General features: G+C 40.0%; 1 protein-coding gene across 1 annotated transcript; it reads right to left on the bottom strand.

The window, feature by feature from the left end:
* Positions 1-1,014: 1,014 nt before the first annotated feature.
* LONRF1 (LON peptidase N-terminal domain and ring finger 1) lies at positions 1,015-17,203 on the bottom strand. The gene is made up of 12 exons (XM_033159954.1): positions 16,351-17,203; positions 11,916-12,034; positions 10,414-10,536; positions 9,993-10,139; positions 9,101-9,329; positions 8,924-9,020; positions 7,589-7,703; positions 6,252-6,373; positions 4,734-4,892; positions 4,483-4,645; positions 3,135-3,287; positions 1,015-2,289 (listed from the first exon to the last, which is right to left on the bottom strand). The coding sequence occupies exons 1-12, from the start codon at positions 16,970-16,972 to the stop codon at positions 2,131-2,133; spliced, it is 2,208 nt and encodes a 735-aa protein (XP_033015845.1). The 5' UTR covers positions 16,973-17,203; the 3' UTR covers positions 1,015-2,130.
* Between the last annotated feature and the right edge of the window lie 3,260 nt (positions 17,204-20,463).

Genomic DNA, 20,463 nt, shown 5'->3' with positions numbered 1-20,463 from the left:
GATCGTAGCTGCTGGCAAGGGCAGAGCCGTGTTGCTTACCTAGCTCCACTTAAAACTTCTTACCCATCATTAGCTTTAAATTAAAATATAAGCTTTCTGACGACAAAAAACATCATTGCTGACAGCATGTTCTCACCTACTATTGAATAGCATGTTATTGCCACCTAGAAATATTTGATGGTAACTCATTCAGTAGCAAAGGACTCCATTAAGAGCAACATAGAATGAGAAGTTCAATGCACTCTAAAATGGAGCATACGCTCCTGCTCCATCATAAAGCACTTTACCCATTAGGACTGGTGAAAAGATAGAATAATCTCATTGTATTTAGCAAGGATACAAAATAACTGCACAAGATATGAACTAGAAAATATCTGATCCAGGCACCTGTCTGAGTTCTTCCAACAATAAGCAGAGGCATAACATTATCATGACTCAGCTTGCTGGAATAAGCCCAAATTTATCTTTTGGCCTCTGCCTGCAACAGTAGGTATGATGCCAAATGGGGTTGAGTCAAGAACTGCAATTGTTCTTAGAACCTGCTCGCTGCAGAATTATCCAGAAAAGTTGACGCCAATCTATTCCATTGCACTTTCAGAGACATGCATTTCCTGGGTTTACTCCCAAGAGAGCATTCCATCAACATCAATTGTGTCCTTTGAATGGCACTCAAATAGTTCCAAGACTCCCAGATTGCAGCAAAGCTCTGTATGGATGTGGCCTTAATATTTCAGGATAGTGTACTTATTGATCAAATATATGCCTCAAAACAATGATATGGGCGTATACAGGAAGAGGTCCTTAATGATTATGAAGTACTAACAACAGAATCAAAAGACTGTTCCATTCCCACCCCAAATATTTTTTTGTATGTTGAGCCAATAAGAACATAGCCAAGCTGTAGGGATTGGACATTACTGTGATCCATATATAACAATTCAGGTTTCTGGTAACTATCCTTTAGGGCAGAGGTGCTATATAAAAAGCCCAACAGACAGAAAAAAATATTAGTTGTAAGTTAAAAAAAAATAAAAGTTTTAGGTTTATTGAAAATTAAATATTAGCAAAAGCAAGAGTTTTACAAAATGATTTCACATACAAGTCAGACATTCACAAACAAAACTACAAAAGTACCTATTGGCAAGCAGAATGCTAACCTTTGCATTGCTGTGTAATAGCGATATGAATAAGGCATGGAAGTCCTATTTGCACCAAATGTTTTTGAACTTTCAAAAACTAGTTAGACCCTTAACTTTTGTAGCAATGCTTCAGTAGTTCCCAAACTTTCATGAGTTGCCTAGAAGGGTATGGTGAGTGAGCTGCAGCTGACTCATGGAGCAAAGAGAAGCAGTCACTGATAGTATTTTCAAATCTGCTCATTTGTCAGAGAAGTTTAGGAATCACTGTTGTATGCTTAGTGCATTAAATCATATTTTTGTTATGTATTGGAAAGACTAGTGCTCAAAGCAACCACTCCAAAGAGTCATCTAGTAGTCATCTGTATCTAATCCAGTCTCTCACAATGCACAGTTATAGGTAATGTGTTCACAGTTTCAATAACTTCTTGACCAACCTATTTTTCAATTGTTCTTTAACATGGCTCCAAATTCATACAATTGTTTTTATTTTGAAAGTATGCAAGGAAGTTAACTTGTGCCATATTTATAGTTAAGACACTCACAAAACAGATGTTTTTTTTAGCAACATTCAATACTATGTTTTAAATACTTTGTGCAAATAGCAACAGGGTGCTGTATCAGAGGCAAGTTCTGATTTGCAAGATTTTGAATGCATCCTTAATATTGTAAACTTGGACATTTTTAAATCTTGCACTTTTCAATGCAATCAGTGGAAATACATCATAGGATGATACATTCTCACTTGTATATAGTGCAAATAAAGTAGAATTTTCCCATAGTTTTTTCTGGATTTAATTTTTCTGTGTGCAATTTTAGTGGTGCCCTTCAAGTTGAGGGGACCCATGTGAAGAACTGATTAATAAAGGAAGAAAGAAAGCAGTTCTGATACAGTTCTCAGACCAGTACTAAAAGTGCAAATGCTGCAAGAACTCCAGCTGTACTTAGTTACAGCTAGAATAGGGTATTGTTTCAGCTAGATCCGGACAGTCAGTCATTTGGACTGGTCTCTAGAGAAATACATCAATATATCTTGAATTTTTATTAGTCGTTCTCTCAAAGATCTCATAGACAGCACAGAAAGCTGATATCTAGGGTCCACAGGCAGGACAGCTAGAAGCCACCAACACCATGCAGGTCCATTAGCCATTCCCTAAAAATAAGGAACAAAAATTTAGAATACACTAATTGTAACAAATGGCTTACAACACAGATGTGAAATGAACAGGTTTTAGAGATCAAAATACATTGTTTCATTTTCCATTGCCATTATCAACCACCAGGTCCTAGGAATTCAAGATTTCCTGATAACGTAAAATGAGGTGATTTTATTAGCTAGTTTACACAAAAACAACTTCCAGAAGTAATCTCGATGTGAAGTTTTAAATATTGTCTTCTATGTCTGTGACTGAAAGTGTTTGCCCTAAGGCAGCTGTGTCATACAGCGCAAGATCAAGATGGCAAGTGTATCCCTGCTGTAAATTTCACTACCATTATAGACAGGCTAACACTGTCCATCAGATGTTTTAGTTGAAATGTCTTGGACATCTCAAAGCCACTTGGCAATGCAAAGCTCCAGTCTACCTATGCTGACAGCCACTGTGACAACAGCACTTGTCCATCCCACTAGGGACATGCAGTTTTGTCATCTGTGTTGCCTATTGTCACAAAAAGTGAACAGCCTCAAAATAGTGTTGAGGAAGATTTATTCCTTAAGTGTAAATAGAAGAATATTCTAGAAGGAGTTCAAGAACTGGTTTTTTAAAAGCCTGGTTTCATTGCCCGATACAACCACATATTTAAAATACACACTGGGCTTTTTGCAATTCTTTGAATAAATATTAATTGGCACCATCTTGGCTTCTCTCTCTTTTAGCTGCTGTCGATTTTTTGCCATATCAGTTACTGTACTAATCTTTCTACTGCTTCCTTTACTAACAAAGCAACCGATATCAAGCCAAGAATTGCTAGAGAGATACTGTATGGTGTTCTGAATACCTGTATGTTTCCTTCCCTCTCTGGCATTGGACCAAAGTGCTGAAGTATTTGGCTACGAAATTTGTTTCTTAAGCTTTGGAACCAACTGCAAGCTTGGCTATATACAAAATTATGGAGCACTCCAAGTTTCTTCATCTCACCTTCATCTTCAACCTATGAATGAAGAAAGTGCATAGTCACAAAACAAAACAATTAAACTGTATATGTGAAGACTTTCACAGTTAATTTACATAAAAAAGAAAAAAAGCATGAGTCTATATTTAAAGAGAATGGGAAAAATTCAGTGCTGAAGTAGTTCATCAAAATACTGCCAGCAGCAAAGCATCTCACACAAAAAACTAGATTGGGTCAATAATTCAAACCATGTTTTGGGGTATCAGCTCCTAGGCCCAAGCCTTTCCCCCCAATGCCTTCATGCATGGGCTTAGGAAATTACTGCCTTAAATCCATCCATCCATCCATCCAAATGAGAGCCATTACAAGTTATGTTTCCAGGATGCCTCTCAAACTAGGATCAAACAGTGGTATACAACACTATTTGGGAGAGTAAAATGAAACCACAGCATGTTTGTTTGGGTAAAATGGCAAACTGGAAAACAGACCAGAAAACAACACATTAAGCTGTGCATAGAAAAGAGTGGAGAACATTTGAACCTGTGATTTTTCAAAACCAGAGCCTGGAGGATTGTCCAAATAAGCCATGTCTTTCACATTCAGAGTTCCATGTGCAAGGCAAAACACAGATGAAAGTTCATGAGCTCCAATGTCAAAAGCAACTCTCCATGCGCACAGGGGATGCTTGCACTTAAACAGCACTTTCAATATGAAAGCTCTTATATATGAATGAGAACAATAGTGTTTTAAGTAACATTTAATGTAACCGATAACCTTCAATACCTATGCTCAAAAGTGGCAGTTTGACAATAACCCTTTCTTCAAGTATCCAAGAGTACTCAAATGGTAAGACCACCTGTTTCATTTGTTGTGTGTTACTTTCAACATTTAAGCTAGAAATTGGTTGGGCTCCATAGCCAGAATCAACCACAAGGCAGTAGAGCAGAAAAGCATTTTTTTCCCGAGCAGAAGTGGACATCTGTTCCCTAACTATATTTTTTGCAATGCTAATCTAAAACATGTCTTCACCTAAAATCTGGAATTAAAACCTCTTACCATCCATTGTAAATTTCAAGTTTTCATTCTGATTAAGAAGGGGATGCTAAATGTATATGCTTTATATACAAAGTAGCTTTACATTTGAACAAGTAGGCTATAATCTGTATATCCAATGTTTAGAAAATGCATTATTAAAATCCTGTTTTAAGCAAAAAGTGAATGTGAAATCCAATACCTTTATATCTTCTAGATACTCAATGTCTGCAGTGTAGTAGCCATCCTTCATCCCTCTTTGCAGAACTCTGAATCTTCTAAATCCAACTGTATCAACAACAGACCGTCCATCTGGGAGATAGTCAAGGCTTCTAATGTACAGCATGCAGCCATAATCTGCAAAGCTAGAAAAAAGAGGCACTGTGTCAGTATCCACTTCGGAAACACTATATATATATATATATATTTAAAAATTGTGGAACACATACATACCCATTTTTAGGGTCACTGATACACATCCCAAATTGTTTTGTCCCTGTTTCTACACTCCTTCGAATCATCAGTCGATACCTTGGCTCAAACACATGGAGGGGACAAGGCACAGTTGGATAGGCCATAGTGCAAACGAAGATTGGAACATTCTTAGTCAAGCTGAAGACAAAATACGAAAAATATATAATAGTATTTTTTAAACCTACATTGCCCCAACAGTACTCTTTTGGTACAGGTAAATAGTAGGTCATGTTTTGTACATATACTCCCTTAACCTCTTACAAAAGCTAGGCTATAGCACAAGGCCTGAAATCAGGAGGAATGAAGGTGTATACAATATGAAGAGAAACAAGGCTTAAGACTCAGTGCTTTTTTCTATAAAAAAAAAATGTTAGGTTACTCTCATTTTGACTCAAGAAAATCATCATTTCATAGTGCAAGTTGGGAAAAATAAATACAGTAAATGGACAAAAGTACAAAGATTCACAAATGTTTGGAGGTAACGTCCCCCTAGAAAAAAGCACTGTTAAGACATGTAAATAATTTAATTCAAGTTCTTTTAAGTCATCCAAATGGAATGTAGATATTCAATTAGCATAAAAATTTCACTCATCTGTTTTTGTTGCAATTCTAAACCAAAGTACTATTTTTATTAATTATTATAGTTTCATAAAATTTAGAAAAACCTTAAGGTGGCTTACTAAAGATAAAACAGTAATATCAAGGGGGGGGGGGAATCACAACCCTACTTTAAAACATACAAATGTTGAAATACTGAAACAGGTTAGAATGACTTCACATTTCTAAGCAATAGCAAAAATCAACAGGAAAGAAAGCTTTTAAATAACATCTATGTGATGATATGCCAACCATGTATAAAGAGGAGGTAGAATATGATTTGGAAAGAGAAGTGTATGGGCAGGATGTGCTGGACCCTTCCCCCCATCTCTAGAGCCAGAATCCAATACTAGAAGCAAATCTGGCTATGACACAAGAGGACAGACAACAAGGAGGTAAGGCTTGGACAGGGAGAGACTCCACACCCCCTGCTTTATGCATACCTTCTGCTCTTAAAATCAAGCCCCCAGTCCTTGCTCTATACATAATTGGAACAGATCTGTATTTAAAAATAAAAAATATGCCATTGCTATGCAGTGCTTGGGCCTGAGATATTGCTACCTGGCTATAAAGTTCACTGATTCTTTTGAATCATTGGTGTGAGGATAACACATGATGTTGAGCTCCTTTGGAACTGTTGCAAGAAAAAGCAGGAAGAACCACCTGCACTTGCAAGCATCAAACAGGTCTGTGTACCTGCTTGTACCAAATGCATGTTATTCTGTTTGCTCTCTTCAGTGAGGTGACTCAGTAACAATCCAAGTAGACCGAGACCTACACTTCAAAAAATGAGGTAAATAAAAACATAGTTGAGGGGGAAAAGCTTTTCAAAAGCAGGCACAACTGAAAAGGTTTAGTACTTGTTCCTAAACTTGTTAATAAGTCAGTTTATAAACTTACCTTGAGTATTCAGCTGTTTCTTCATCATTAATTCTTTTTCTCTCTGATAGCTCAGCAGGTAAATATTTTACTATTAGTTCTTCCAGCAGCTGTGTAATTCTATATTTTCTACTTGCCAAATACTAGAAGTAAAAATAAAATCTTAAGTCATTATAGCTTAATTACTGCAAAGATGTTGCTAATCCAAATTGTTTTATACCAGTGTTCAATTTCTAGACATCAAGCAAAATACAGGGTGATACAGCAATCCTACATTGACCACTTTGTTTCCCTTGAATAGTTTTTACTTTAGAACCATTTATAATAATCCACTGCACCTCAAATTTTCTTTCAACAGAGCTTTTACTAGGGTTAATTAGTTAATTAGCAACATGATTGTCAATTCAATCAATTAAAAAGTTATGCCCCAATCAAAATTTTGGCCCAATATACGGCCACCCTGTGCAACAACCTGTTTGTAGCATAAACCTCACAATGCACACTTAAGGTTTCACTTTCTGGCTCTGCATTTCAGCTAGCTCAACCAGATGTGACAAGCCTCTATTGATGCCCAGTGACAGTTAAAAGAGACCATTTTTCTTTTGCAAGGTAGGCAATGCCATTTTTGCAGGAAGGCTGAGAAGAGAGGCAGCAGCAGTTTATTCTGTATGTAGTTGGCTGTTGTTGGGAACATATGCTGCCACTCATTTGGGTTAGGTGACCATACCATACTGAGGTCAAGCAAGACTGTTCTTGTGTTCATTATTGTGGACAGGCGAACTTCGTAAAGAAGAGTGAGATATACATTTTAAAATCACACTCAAATCAGCTAGCTGGCTTCTGATGGACATAGGAAAAGGGAAGTTTAGGGAAGTTATAATGTTTAATGTTTTATTGTACTTTTACTATTCTGCTGAGAGCCACTCAGAGTGACTAGGGAAACCCAGATGGGCGGGGTATAAATAATAAAATTGTTGTTGTTTGCTTCTCTCTCTCTGGCAGCTGACATCAGTGTACAGGGTTTTCTGTGTTGCCATTTATATGTTGCCTTTCTATGATAAAAATCATACTTAAGGCAGTTTACAAATAAAAATATAAATCACATATACTACCACATGCACTCACTTTCTATGGCTAATAAAATGTATTTCTTGAGCAAAAATTAGCAACCCTAATTCCTACTGATGATACTTTGAACAAAAGAAACTTCTGAAACTGGAATACTGAAAACCATTTCCATTGCAGAAAAACATCTTAACAAAGATTTAGCTTCCACCAAGTTTTTATTTAATGGTATATATCCCATATTACAAATACTTGTTTATATAGACAGCAATGTTGTGTAAGGTAAATATTACCTCTTTTAAGCTTTCTTTACAGAGAGGACACTGAGGAGAATGGTCTAAACATCGTTCTAAACAATTCTTACAGAAAGTATGGCCACAGGGTGTCGTCACAGGATGAAAGTAAAGCCTGAAAAAAATTTCAAGAAGTTAATCATGCTACAGTCACTTTAGTGACAAACATTAAAACATGTAAATTAAGTCAAGTCAGAACAAAACAAACTCTCATTTTTCAGCTAGTAGTTATGTTATCTTCGGTAACTTTTCCTCTGTGAGCTTCACAAACTTAGCAGTATTCTGGGAGAAGTTAGTTTAGGATCTGACACAATATTCTTTAACACCATTTCCTTGACATCCAGCTTTTCCTGACGTCCCCTTTACTATATTCATGAAGGTGCATATCCTTTTTCCATTAGGATGCTTTTATCTTGTAAGCACCTTAAGCACCTTGCTGTTGTAGGCTTAGAATAATTAAAAAATAAGATAGATCTGTTATTCCTCCTAGCAGACATTTGGCATTAGTGACAATGCATGTTCATTAGACTTCCAAGCTCTATGAAATGTCTGTGTGGCAGAAGTGTTGAAGAGCAGCTTTCAATATGTTCCATACATCCCCTAAGATGCAAAAAAGTGCCAAATAAATGTAGCAAATGTCATGGAGTCATGTCTTGGGCAGTCAGATGCAAACCAATTGCACAGAATTTGTAGGCTTGATTGTTTATGTTTTGTTAACCAGACTTATGTTCTTGACAGGGCTTGACAAGAAGTTGCCAAAACTGTACTTTTGGCAATATTAGGGGGTCATTTGGTTAAACCCTAACTCTCTTGCAGACATTCCCTTATGATGTCTATTAAACAATATATTACTGCCCAAGAGAAATATTTGTAAGTCTTCCACCATGTGTACCAACCTGATCGAGTGAAGAGTTCACTCATTGGCACTAGCAAAAAATGCACAACTGACATCAATACTATCTCGTCAGACCACTTACTAATTTTAATGCTTGTTGTAGGAATTGTAATGTGCTGTGTTACATGCTGTATTGTTTTAATTGCTTTTGTTATTGGTTTTCCAAAGACATGCCACAGACCACTTGAATTAAGTTAATGGATCACTGGTTGTCTAAGGACCACAGTTTGGGAGCTAAAAGGCTGGCACATGTAGCAAGACACTTAAATATTGTGATTCACTCTTTGCACAGCATGGAGCAATTTGCACACCGAAGCAATTTTCAGCAGCTTTAGAGCAAGAACCTTAACATAAAAGCTGTCCGAAGATGGAGAAGAGATCAAAGACAAAGATGATCAAATGGGTAATAAAAAGGCTGATTAAAGAAACCACTGTATTACCTCATACACAATGAACACTCAAAGTCTGAAACATCAATCAAATCCTCTGGAACTGGTCCATAATTGAATGGGAAGGTGGCGTCCCTTTTTGTAGTTTCTAAATAAACAATACAGGATATAATCAAAGCATGAAATACTGAATTTATCAGACATCAATATGCATTACTAAATAGTTACCTCCTTGTTTTTTATGTTTATTCCTTCCATCTTCAATAACTTTAACATCTTGTTCTGAAAGGGACCACTTTCTTTTTAATAAAGCACCTTTATCTTGGCTGGAAAGCAGAGGTTCAGAAGAAACCCTTTTTAATCCATCGTCTTTGGCATTTATTTCTGTTGAATTGAGAGAATGGGCAGACTGTGCACGATGCAGGCTTCCTCCAACAGGCTCTTGCATTTCTAAATCCTACCAAAAAACAATGGGTGGGGGGAATGGAATCTTTATCAAATTTCAGATAAACTGGCAACAATATCCGCCAGCAGAAGCACAATTTTTCGGATAAACCCTCCTTGTTATCCAGAACAGGCACATTTCCTAGTGGCAAAGGGCCACCTTGAAATTTCACAACTTCCATGTGTGAATACAGACCTCGGAGTATAAAAAGAAATATTCTAAAAATACAGACTTGCACAATATTCTACTGTGCTGAAATAGAACTTCAAGAGTCCCTAGACACAAAGAACTGTTTGGAATCCAGAATTCAAGCAAACTTAAAATTCTGGCTCTAAACTGCTTCATTGTTTGCTTAACTTGCACCGCTAAACAACTCTGACTGTGGGAGCAGAAGCATGTACAGGAAAAACTTTTTTTTAAAAAAAGGTATTGCTTCACAATTGTCATTTTAAAAACCATTCCCATAATTTTCATTAGCATATAAATAACCTTCTCCCCACAATGTTGAATATTGTTCTAGATTCTTTCCACATTCCCTATCAACCCATAAATTTCAAAATTATATGTTATCAAACTAGAATAAGATGAAACAAGAAGCAAGTCAACAGCACAACCTACATATTGTGCATAGCAACATTTGAAATATCATGTGTGGGGAAGATAATCATTACTTACTGGCTCTGAACTATGCTGCAAATTTTCACAAGACTCTTCCATTTCAGAACCATGTATAAATGGTTTAATTCGAACATGTGAAGAATTCATAGCAGATTCCTTCAGACTCTTTCTCACACTTTCTGGTGATAACAAATCACACAGCATCTGTGAAATGGACAATATTAAGGAATAAGCAAGCTATTACTAAACTTTTGTAAATCCAACCATCCCAGTCTTCTAACTTTTTAACAGTGAACCAGCTGAGCTTTTTAAGTACCGGTAGTTCACCAGGCTTCAGATCTCTGGAAAACTTAACTGTTATGCAAGTTTTGTTTTCTACATGAACATTGGTAACTTCCCCTTCACAGGAAGTAACTACATTTGAAAAGTATTAGAACTGAAAGCAAAAACTAAGCATTGATTTAAAATATATAAATACCTTCTCAACTTCTAGTTTTGCTGGAATAAATTCTTCATCAAGGGCTAGGCAATGAAGAAGGAGCTGTAAGGCATCATCTTTAGACCCAGCATTATTAAGTATTCTTGCTCTCCGAAAGTAGACCTAAAAAAAAAAAAAAACCTTGTGATTCAAAGGTATTTAAATGTTAATCATTTGGTTTGCATCACAGAAAGATTTAGAAGCCTGAGCCTAAGCATATTTCCTTTGAAGTTGGCCCCACTGGGTACAATAGAGCTTTTGCTTCCTATAGCTACCGGTATGTATGCCACTGAATTATTTGATTGCGATCTTACAAGTTGCTATAGAAGAAAGCCTCAGTGAAACCAATAGAACCTACAATGACACTAATGGTTTGAAGAGTTAGTGTAATACCTGATGTTATGCAATGAGACACAATAACAGCAGAGAACTCAAACAAAAGGATGACACATCCTATGCATTCTACCATCACTGTTTCCTACAGTCCATAGAACCAATTGGAATAAACAGCATACAGGCATAACACACTCCATTCATTCACTTCTTTCAGACCTTGTTTTACCCTTTCATACTTAGCACTCATCCACACTTCTGTTTATCCTGTGCCTAGAAAGCATGGATGCTTATCCCATGCTTTCTAGGGACAGGTCTGAGCAGTTTTGCCTTTGCCCTACTGCTTTCACCTGGAAAACCCGCACTTTAGTGATAAATCAGAACAAATGGCAATCCACAGAAAACCAGATGGCCATTTGCTCTGATTCAGCACTAAACTGCAGGTTTCCCTGAGGGAAAGCAACGGGTCAAACGTAAGAGTGAACAAGCCCTTATTCTGCACCGTATACGTATAGCTACTGTTGAAAACCACCTGTTTGCACCATGCAAATTTGATTTATTCATCCACAGTGTGAATGCAGTTTATATTCTTGTTTCATGCAAAATTCTATGTATGTGCATGTGCACACAGACAAAGCTAACCAACTGCAGAACCAGTTGCAGAACAGGGGGTGGAGGGATCATTTAACTCTTGACTTGAAGTGCTTATAACGAAGATTAAACACTCCCGCCTTTTTATCTTGACAAAGCTTTTCAACTTCTGCACAATTGTGCTTGAAAACATAATTACAATCAGAACAGGGCTTCTGCCAGAAGTGTGCAGTACTATGCCTGCTGAAAGACTCAATCCACGTAGTGAACCTGATCCAAGGTGGGTCAAAACAGCAGTACTACCACCATGCAAATACATAGGAAAAAATAAGAAATGGTTCCCAAATGTATGCCTGGGATAAAGGTGGGTTTGGGTTTGAAAATGCTGACATAATTTTTAGCATCATGTTTTTGTATTTTTCATAATACAAGTACACTGTATATGATATTCAATATCAGTCATACTTAAAAGACCACTGAAATCAATGGACTTTAGTTCATCAACTTTAATAAGTCAACTCCGAGGATGACTTAATAGGATATTATCCTCCTAAGCATTTACCACTTTATAGACTTACCTCAGACCAATTTGGCATTTTAGCAGTAACAGCATTCAGGTCATCCAGGGCAGATTTAAATTCTTGGAGGCCAGCATAGGATTCAGCTCTATAAACCCGTAGTATCAAATCACTAGGATCTAAAATAAAAACCAATGACTTTGTCATGTAGCTGAACAGAAACTGCTTATGTTTTTATAATCCAAAATACACATGCAGTGCAGACTTAGAAATAGATATGCACCTATGGAAAATAACATTTTCCAAGAAGCCAGACCCAAAAAAAAAACAAAAAACTTTCTAAGTTAGTAGAGTAGTAGTTCATTATTTCATGCTGTTGATGTAGACAAGCTTGTTAGTAAAGATTTGTGACTTACTAAATGTTAAAACACCCTTGCAAATAAGGTGATAGTAAAGATTCTGAAAGAGCCTAATGCAATTAACCTAATATCTGAATGCTAGTACAAAGCCCAAACAGAAGTTTAGGTTGGTTTTGTGGACCCAGTGTGGTCTTAAAATCTGTATAGACATAGTTTGTAAGACAAGACCAGTCTTCCTTCAAACTCCTCCCAAGTTAGGCAATCTGCAAATCCTTGAACCACCCTAGTCTACAGGATAAGCAAGGAAATATAGGACAAATAAATTAAAGAAAGCCCTCAACAAAGGACAGAATTTAGTGTTTTCTGTCTACTAGTGTTTTGGCACTGTATTTCTAGCCTTTATGCTTGCAGCAGTAAAGTTTACTTAAAAGGATAATATTGGCGCAGCCAGAGTAGATGCAATATCAGTGAATTTGTAATCACATCTTCCACTCTGAAAACAAAATGAACTACTTGAAACCACACAGATTGTGGATATCACCATGTCACATCTAGTTGCCCGTTTAACTCCCTTAGAGCTTGACAGTTCAAGAAGACAACACTACTTTTGTGCAAGATGTCAACTTTATGGTCTCTAACCCTTAAATTCCAACAGTTTGAAATACCTCAAGAGTTTTAGATGCTGACAGGATATGGTCTCAGTTTTCCAAACATCTTACGACACATTTTAATCATGTCCCAAAGTGCATCTAGGCACATCATGTAATTATGAAACTAGATCAACTGCTTCCAAGTTTCTCTTTTCTTTGATTATGTGGGCAAGGTGCTGAGTAAACACACTTTATTATTGTTATTTTATATTAAAGTATGCTTTTTCTAATTACTGTACATTAAGTTATAATAACATTTTTAAATCTGGGAGGCAAACGTACCATAAAGGTGGCATATTAAAAAATATACAATTGCTATACCCCTGCTCCCAGTACGTGTTTAAATAACTTCTAACTTAACTCTTCTAAAAAAAATTATCCAATTTTCATAAAGGATTAAGTCATAGAAAGGATGCCTTCCTTTCTATGACTTACAAATTCAATTCCAAAAATATTATTATTACTAAAATTAATGTGCCATAAAGGTAAAGGACCCCTGACAGTGTTTAATAGCAAGTTTGCACATACTGAAAGGGGCCAACACAGATCATATAAAAAGGAAACTAACCCCTGCTTTGAGGTTGCACAACTGAATGGTACACACAGTCTAAAAGATCAGCTGATTGCTAAGACCCACAGCATACTGCACATACTGCCCTATATGTATATTCGAAGTTGTGCAAGTGTCCTCTCATGTGATTACCGGTAGATTTCACCTTCCTCTCTGCCCCTTAACAGCTCTGCAAATCTGGTCCCATAACCCTCTAGAAAATATTGGGTGGGTGTGGTTTTTAGGGTGGGAGAGAGACTGCAAGGAGAAAGAAGCTCCTGAGTCATACAGTAGCATTTTCATGAGGTACTGGCAGGAAGCAGATGAGTTTACAACATTAGCATAATGAACTTCAGGCACTAGACAGGCCAAGAACCTAAACATCAGAAATTCAACTCCGTGCTGAACTAGAGCATGAAAGTTGCTAGTTTTGCCTATAGCAATGCAGTAATTAATGCTGGTATCTAGCATTTCCCATCCCGTGTATTCATATGCATCTGAATGGACAGTGGAGACACTCTCCTGGTATACAGCAAGACCAAAAACAACTCAAACAAGTCCAGCTGAAGTCCTTTCTAAGTTTTTATGGCTGTTTATAGCTACATTATATCAGATGCCCCACATACTACTCAGACACTTCTGCTGATCAAGTCACATGCTGGAGATTAGGAACTGAATCTAAGGTCATATAAATATGGCACAATAGGCCACTTCCCAAATTTAGCCTAGCCTATTGGATGAAAGCATCAAGAGTAAGACTTCTGCACTAGGCCTTGAGGTTCACTCCCATATTCTTACTGACTTGAAATTAAGGACATGTGGTGCACTATGCAAACCTCTAACTCTGCAAAGTTTCTGTCTCATAGCAAAATAAACATTTCATTCCCTGTAACTATCCTTCCAACACACCCATTTTTATTTCAGGCAAATGTCCTTGTGTAGTAAAAGAAGAATATTACAATTCCTTGAACAAATTAGACAATTTTCAAACAATAATAAAACTTTCATCAGAAAGCAGTACTAACATATTTGAATTAGGCTTTCAAGTTAGAAACTACCGGTAAGATGCCCAATGATTTTAGTTGGTCATTGCTCTGCATCACAAAAGTAAGATACCAGGACCACAGAAGCACAAGTGCAAGACAGAATACAGTTGTACCTCGGGTTAAGAATTTAATTCGTTCTGGAGGTCTGTTCTTAACCTGATACTGTTCTTAACTTGAGGTACCACTTTAGCTATCGCCGCACAATTTCTGTACTCATCCTGAAGCAAAGTTCTTAACCCGAGGTACTATTTCTGGGTTAGCGGAGTCTGTAACCTTGAATCGTCTGTAATCTGAAGTGTCTGTAACCCGAGGCACCACTGTATAGTGTTCTCAAAGAATGAGAATTTAGACCCCATTATGATTTGAACAGCTAGAAAACCAGAAGGTCACAATCACCAAGTCCAGATTCAACATCTTTCAGAGATATAAAAGCATGTGCACAATTAAACCTTCCTTAGTTTATTTCATACAGTGTTACTAGTACTCAGTATTGAACATACTGTGAAGTGTTCCCAGAATATTAACATAGTTATATCTCTAGACCTCCCCATACAAGTCTTTTCTAAACAGTGTTGTGAAAGACTCAACACTCCCATCTGTGATGTCACCAGCATTATACAACCTTTTCCCCTTCCACGCCCCCATCTGCTTATGCAACTAGCTTGCCTCCTGCGAATTGTCTCGGTAACACTTTAGGAGACTGAAAATAGGCCTCTGGTAAAAGTGAATTCATCATGAGTAATTACTGGTCCTCAGTGTTACAGGTTTCACAGCCAAGCCTCTTCTGACCACCACGTCCAAAACACAGTTGCTAAGCCCAAGTGAATGAGTGCTCTTTCACCCATATTTGCATCCCTTCTTTTAGAAATAGACAGGTTTTTATTCAAGGCTCCCATTTTTATGTAATAATACTCTGAAAATGGGTTCCAAAATTTAGAAGCTGAAACTTTTTCACTACCTTTCAGAAAATGACAGTCCCACAGCACTTCATCAACTAACAAAGCTAACCCCATAGAATGCATCTTCAAAGATTCCTCTTTGCTTATACATCTAAATGCCAGCTTTTGGAAACTCTGGAAAAGTTTACAGAAAGAGCACCAGAAAAACAAAACAAGCATTTTTACCTCCCTACAAAACAAAGGGTAACAGGAAACGCACAGCTCCAAAGTAGGGACTCTCTTCAGGTCACTCACAACAAAGCTTTTATCCACATTATGCAAAATAACCAACATGATACCTCAAACCCATAATGCCCCCTAGAAACCATCAGGGTTCACTGTTCCACCTTAAGAACTCACTGAAAAGGTGGAAGACAATCTGCAGTATGAGTTTCACTTGTGAAATTCTTGCAAAAAGCCAACTCTCTAGGAACTTCCAAAAGTCCTGCATACAGGCTGCCACCTCTGAGGGCCATGTTAAATTCGCAATCTGATGTGCACAATTTCACTGGAAAACGAGCTACAGTTTCCAACTGAAGTGCGCCAGGGACTGTTTCACATATAGGAATCTGGATTACGCTTAGGTTATGCAACACTCACTTCCCGGCTGAATGCGTGACTTCAGCTCGCCCAGAAGTATTGCGTTAGGGCGATATGGAGCATCTGGCCTCTTTACAAAGCCGGTCCTTTATACAAAGCCATCAAGTAACCGGCGCGCTTCTGGGTACGAAGCAAGCATGCACACCTGTGCATGCCTACATGCATGATCCCCACAGATTCCTTCACGGGACCGATCCCGATCGTCTGGAGCCCAGCGCTAAGCACAATCGAGTTCGATCAGGCTCCCCAAAGCGCACGACTGTAGTCAAAGGACCATTTTCACCCCGCAGGAACCCCCCCCCTTTCCCACCCCCACAGCTTCAGAGGCCCGAGCAGCGGCCGTCGCTCTTACCCTCTTCGAGGGCCTGGCTGGCGGCTTCGCTGGCTTCCCGCAGCTGCCCTTGCACGAGCATCTCTCCGAGGCGCCGCCAGGTGCGAGCCCTCTTGCACTCCTCCGGGAACCACTTCTCCGCCAGGTGTCCCAGGGCGACGGCGACGGGCGACGAAGCCAGCGGGTCCCCGCAACGGCGGCAGCGGGCGCGGAGGTGCTCGTGGACGCAGCGGCGGCAGTAGGCGTGCCCGCACGGCGCCACCACCGGCTCGCCCAGGAAGCCCTCGCAGCCGGGGCAGCGGAAGAGCCCCGCCGCCGCGGAGGAACAGTGTTCCCGGGCGGCGGTCCCCTGCGGTTGCTCCGCCGCCGCTCTCTCTCCGCCGCCTTCCCTCGGCGCGTCGACCGCTCTCTCGCCGCTCTGCCGGAGGCGGTAGTGCAGTACCAGGCAGTCCACCAGCGCGCCCAGGCGGCGGCGGGAGCTGGGCGAGCCCAGGCGCAGCGCCGCCGAGTAAGTCTCCAGAGCCTCTTTCAGGTGGTTGCCCAGCGCCAGGAGCTCCCCGCGACGTAGAAGCAGCTCCCGCTCCGAATGGGTGCCGCTGCCCCCCGGCTCTGGGGCCGACTCAGGAACCGGCGAGGACGCCATTTCCACTCCCGTCCGGCTCACCAGAGGGGGTGTGGCGCGCGACCCCAAGCGCCGCCGCTTCTCTGAGGTAACAGCACCGACGACGGAGCCGGCTGGCGGTTGACGAGGCCGGGCGTGCGCGCCCCCAACTCCCTCCTTCCTCTTGACAGGCGCTGCCTTTTTCGGACGTTGTTGGCGGTTGAGCGCGCTCGCGGGAGGCTCCGCCCTCTTTTCAAGTCCCCTCAACCGCACCTCGCACTCTTCCCCCCCCCCCCTCACCTTAAGGTCCGGATTCCATCTCTCCAAAGAGCCCCGCCTCCGCGCCCCCACCCCACCAATCTCCTCTCTTTCTCTCCCTCCCTCTAACCGCGAGAGCGTCGCGGGCAACGCCAGGGCCTTACATAAAACGGAGCGTCATCCGGCTTTCCGCGTAAGGCTTACTTGCGATTGGCCGGCGGGCCGCCGCGAGGAGCGCGACAAAGGAAAGGGGCGGGGCGAGAAAATTATAAAACAAGGCCACGTGCTCGCGCTTGTTCTATAACTTTCCTTTGCCGGATGGCAACGGTGAGGGGCGTGGCCGGCTGGCTGGCAGGATGGTCGGCCCTGATAGGGAAAGGGTGTGTCGTAGGAATTTAGCGCTCCTCCTTCTCCTCCTTTTCTGCTGACTTCCTAAAGACCAGTTTGCATTCCCACGCGCAATGATGCGCTGACGCAGGGGTCGGGAACTCTCCTTGCCAGACTTGGGCTGTACACTATGCAAAGGCCCGATGCCCCTTTTTATTATAATTTTCCTTTACAGAGGTTTTGCAGCAGGAAAAGCTCAACCTGTAGGATTTCTCCTGCAACACACAGGAGCCCAGCCAGAAAAGAGATGGCAGCTCGAGTTGTCCTCGGGAAGGGATGACATCCACATTTCTTTCTGTCTCTCAATATTAGATATAGGGGACAACCAGTGAAGCTGAATTTGGACAGATTCGAATTTGGCAGAAGAAAGTACCTTTTGCACAACATTTAACTAAACCACAGAATTTGCATTAGATTCGTGGAGGAAGAGGCTGGCAATGAAAATGTTCCATTGTCCTTAAAGAATCAATGATTAAATGGGCAATAGATATTGGAAAGAATATTATGTTAGAGCAATGGGAAAAATTATGGAAAGAAGATATGAATTTTACTAGATGTAATATATTGAAAGAAAATTATTTGAAAATACAACACAGGTGGTACTTAACACCAGAAAAAATAGCCAAAATAAATAAAAACTGCGGAGATGTCTGCTGGCGATGCAATGCAGGAAAAGGCACCATGATACACATATGGTGGAATTGCCCCAACATAGTCCGATTTTGGGAAACTGTATATAACGAGATGAAAAGAATGTTTAAATACTCTTTTAAAAAAACACCAGAAGGTTTCCTACTGGGAATAGTACCAGACAGTTTAAAGAAGGAAGATAAAACATTATACTTATATGCAACAGTAGCCGCAAGGTTACTGATAGCAAAAAATTGGAAAAGTGGAGCAATCCCAACAAAAACAGAATGGCTCGCCAAACTTCTAGAATATCACAATATGTCTAAAATAATGGAAGAAATTGGAAGGACCACAAAAGAAAGGGCAGACAAAGATTGGAAAGCGTTCAGAGGATACTTGAAAAATTATGTTGAAAAGTCAAATCTCCTATTATAATGAACAAGTTTCGTTACAACTATTGGATATTAAATACGTTAGACAACAAAGGGGAACTGTAAATAAACGAGAAATTGGAATAATAGTGTGTTAGAAGAAAGAAAGAGGAGAAACAGAAAGAAATTATAGCTGAGTTGACTGGAAGTCATGCACAGGGTGGGGTGTGGGGTGTTGGAAGGTGGTGGGTAGAGTGTGATGAAGATAAGGAAAGTATGATGGAGTGTTTGGTTTTTAAGATGTTGAAAAATGTATGTAGGTTGTGTATGTTTTGTCGGAAATATGTGTATGTATTATACTTTAAAACATTAAAATAAAGCATTTTTATAAAAAAAAGAAAAAGAAAAAAAGAAAATGTTCCATTGTCACTGTCTGAAGCAATACTAAAAACAAAATTAAAAAATCCTTCCAGTAGCACCTTAGAGACCAACTAAGTTTGTTCTTGGTATGAGCTTTTGCGTGCATGCACACTTCTTCAGATACACTGAAATAGAAGTCACCAGACCCTTATATATAGTGAGAGAGTGAGGAGGGGTATTACTCAGAAGGGTGGTGGGAATGGGTGATTGGCTGATGGGTGTGGAAAACCTGTTGATGACTGTTAACGACTGCAATTAGTCCTAAAGGAAAAAGCAAGGGGGTAGATGGCTGAAGATAGCTTTGTCATGTATAATGAAATAAGAATCCAATGTCTTTGTTCAGAACTTCAGACCACGTCTCTCCATGGTTTTGAGTTTGGTAATGAGTAGCCACTGATGATTTTTGTACTCAGATAGGTCTAGTTGGCTTCCTGTAAGCATTTGATTGGCCACTGGGAGAACATGGTGCCTGACTAGATGCGTCCTTGACCTCATCCAGCATGGCTTTTCTTATGTTCTAAAACTTTTGAAAAAATGAAAGGTTAAACAACCAGATTGTTTATGTTTTTAAAGGGAAAGGGACCCCTGACCATTAGATCCAGTCGCAGACGACTCTGGGGTTGCGGCGCTCATCTCGCTTTACTAGTCAAGGGAGCCGGCGTACAGCTTCCGGGTCATGTGGCCAGCATGACTAAGCCGCTTCTGGTGAACCAGAGCAGCACACGAAAATGGCATTTACCTTCCTGCCTATTTATCTACTTGCACTTTGACGTCCTTTCGAACTACTAGGTTGGCAGGAGCAGGGACCAAACAACAGGAGCTCGTCACCCTGTCGCGGGGATTCGAACCGCCGACCTTCCAATCGGCAAGCCATGGCCAGGGGTAGGCAACCTAAGGCCCGTGGGCCAGATGCGGCCCAATCGCCTTCTCAATCTAGCCCATGGACGGTCCGGGAATCAGCGTGTTTTTACATGAGTAGAATGTGTACTTTTATTTAAAATGCATCTCTGGGTTATTTATGGGGCATAGGAAGTTGTTCAATTTCCCCCCCCCCCCAGAATATAGTCCACCCCACCACATAGTTTGAGGGACGGTGGACCAGCCCACGGTTGAAAAAGGTTGCTGACCCCTGCTCTAGGCTCTGTTGTTTAGATCACAGCGCCACCCGTGTCCCTGTTTACGTTTAAGTATCAAAAACATTTTTGTCTGTTATTTGTGTTTGCCTGTAACTCCAGCTATACCTTCAAACCCTTAAAAACAAAAAAACAATTATTATTATTTTACACTTAACTGTATCAGGCCCTTAGGCTTGCCATAGAACAAAAATAGTGTGAACCAAGGATCGACACACCCAGCCATGCCCAGTTTCCTCTCCTGCACCATAATGGTCATGTATGACCAACTTCTCTCCATGAGAAAGTGAGGAAAGGCAGGCAAAGACACTAATATGCCTGCTCCTCGATTCAT

The sequence above is a fragment of the Lacerta agilis genome, chromosome 9, assembly GCF_009819535.1.
Source record: "Lacerta agilis isolate rLacAgi1 chromosome 9, rLacAgi1.pri, whole genome shotgun sequence".
Lineage (NCBI taxonomy): Eukaryota > Metazoa > Chordata > Lepidosauria > Squamata > Lacertidae > Lacerta > Lacerta agilis.
Note: the sequence above shows the minus strand (reverse complement) of the source record. Positions and strands in the feature narration are given on the sequence as shown.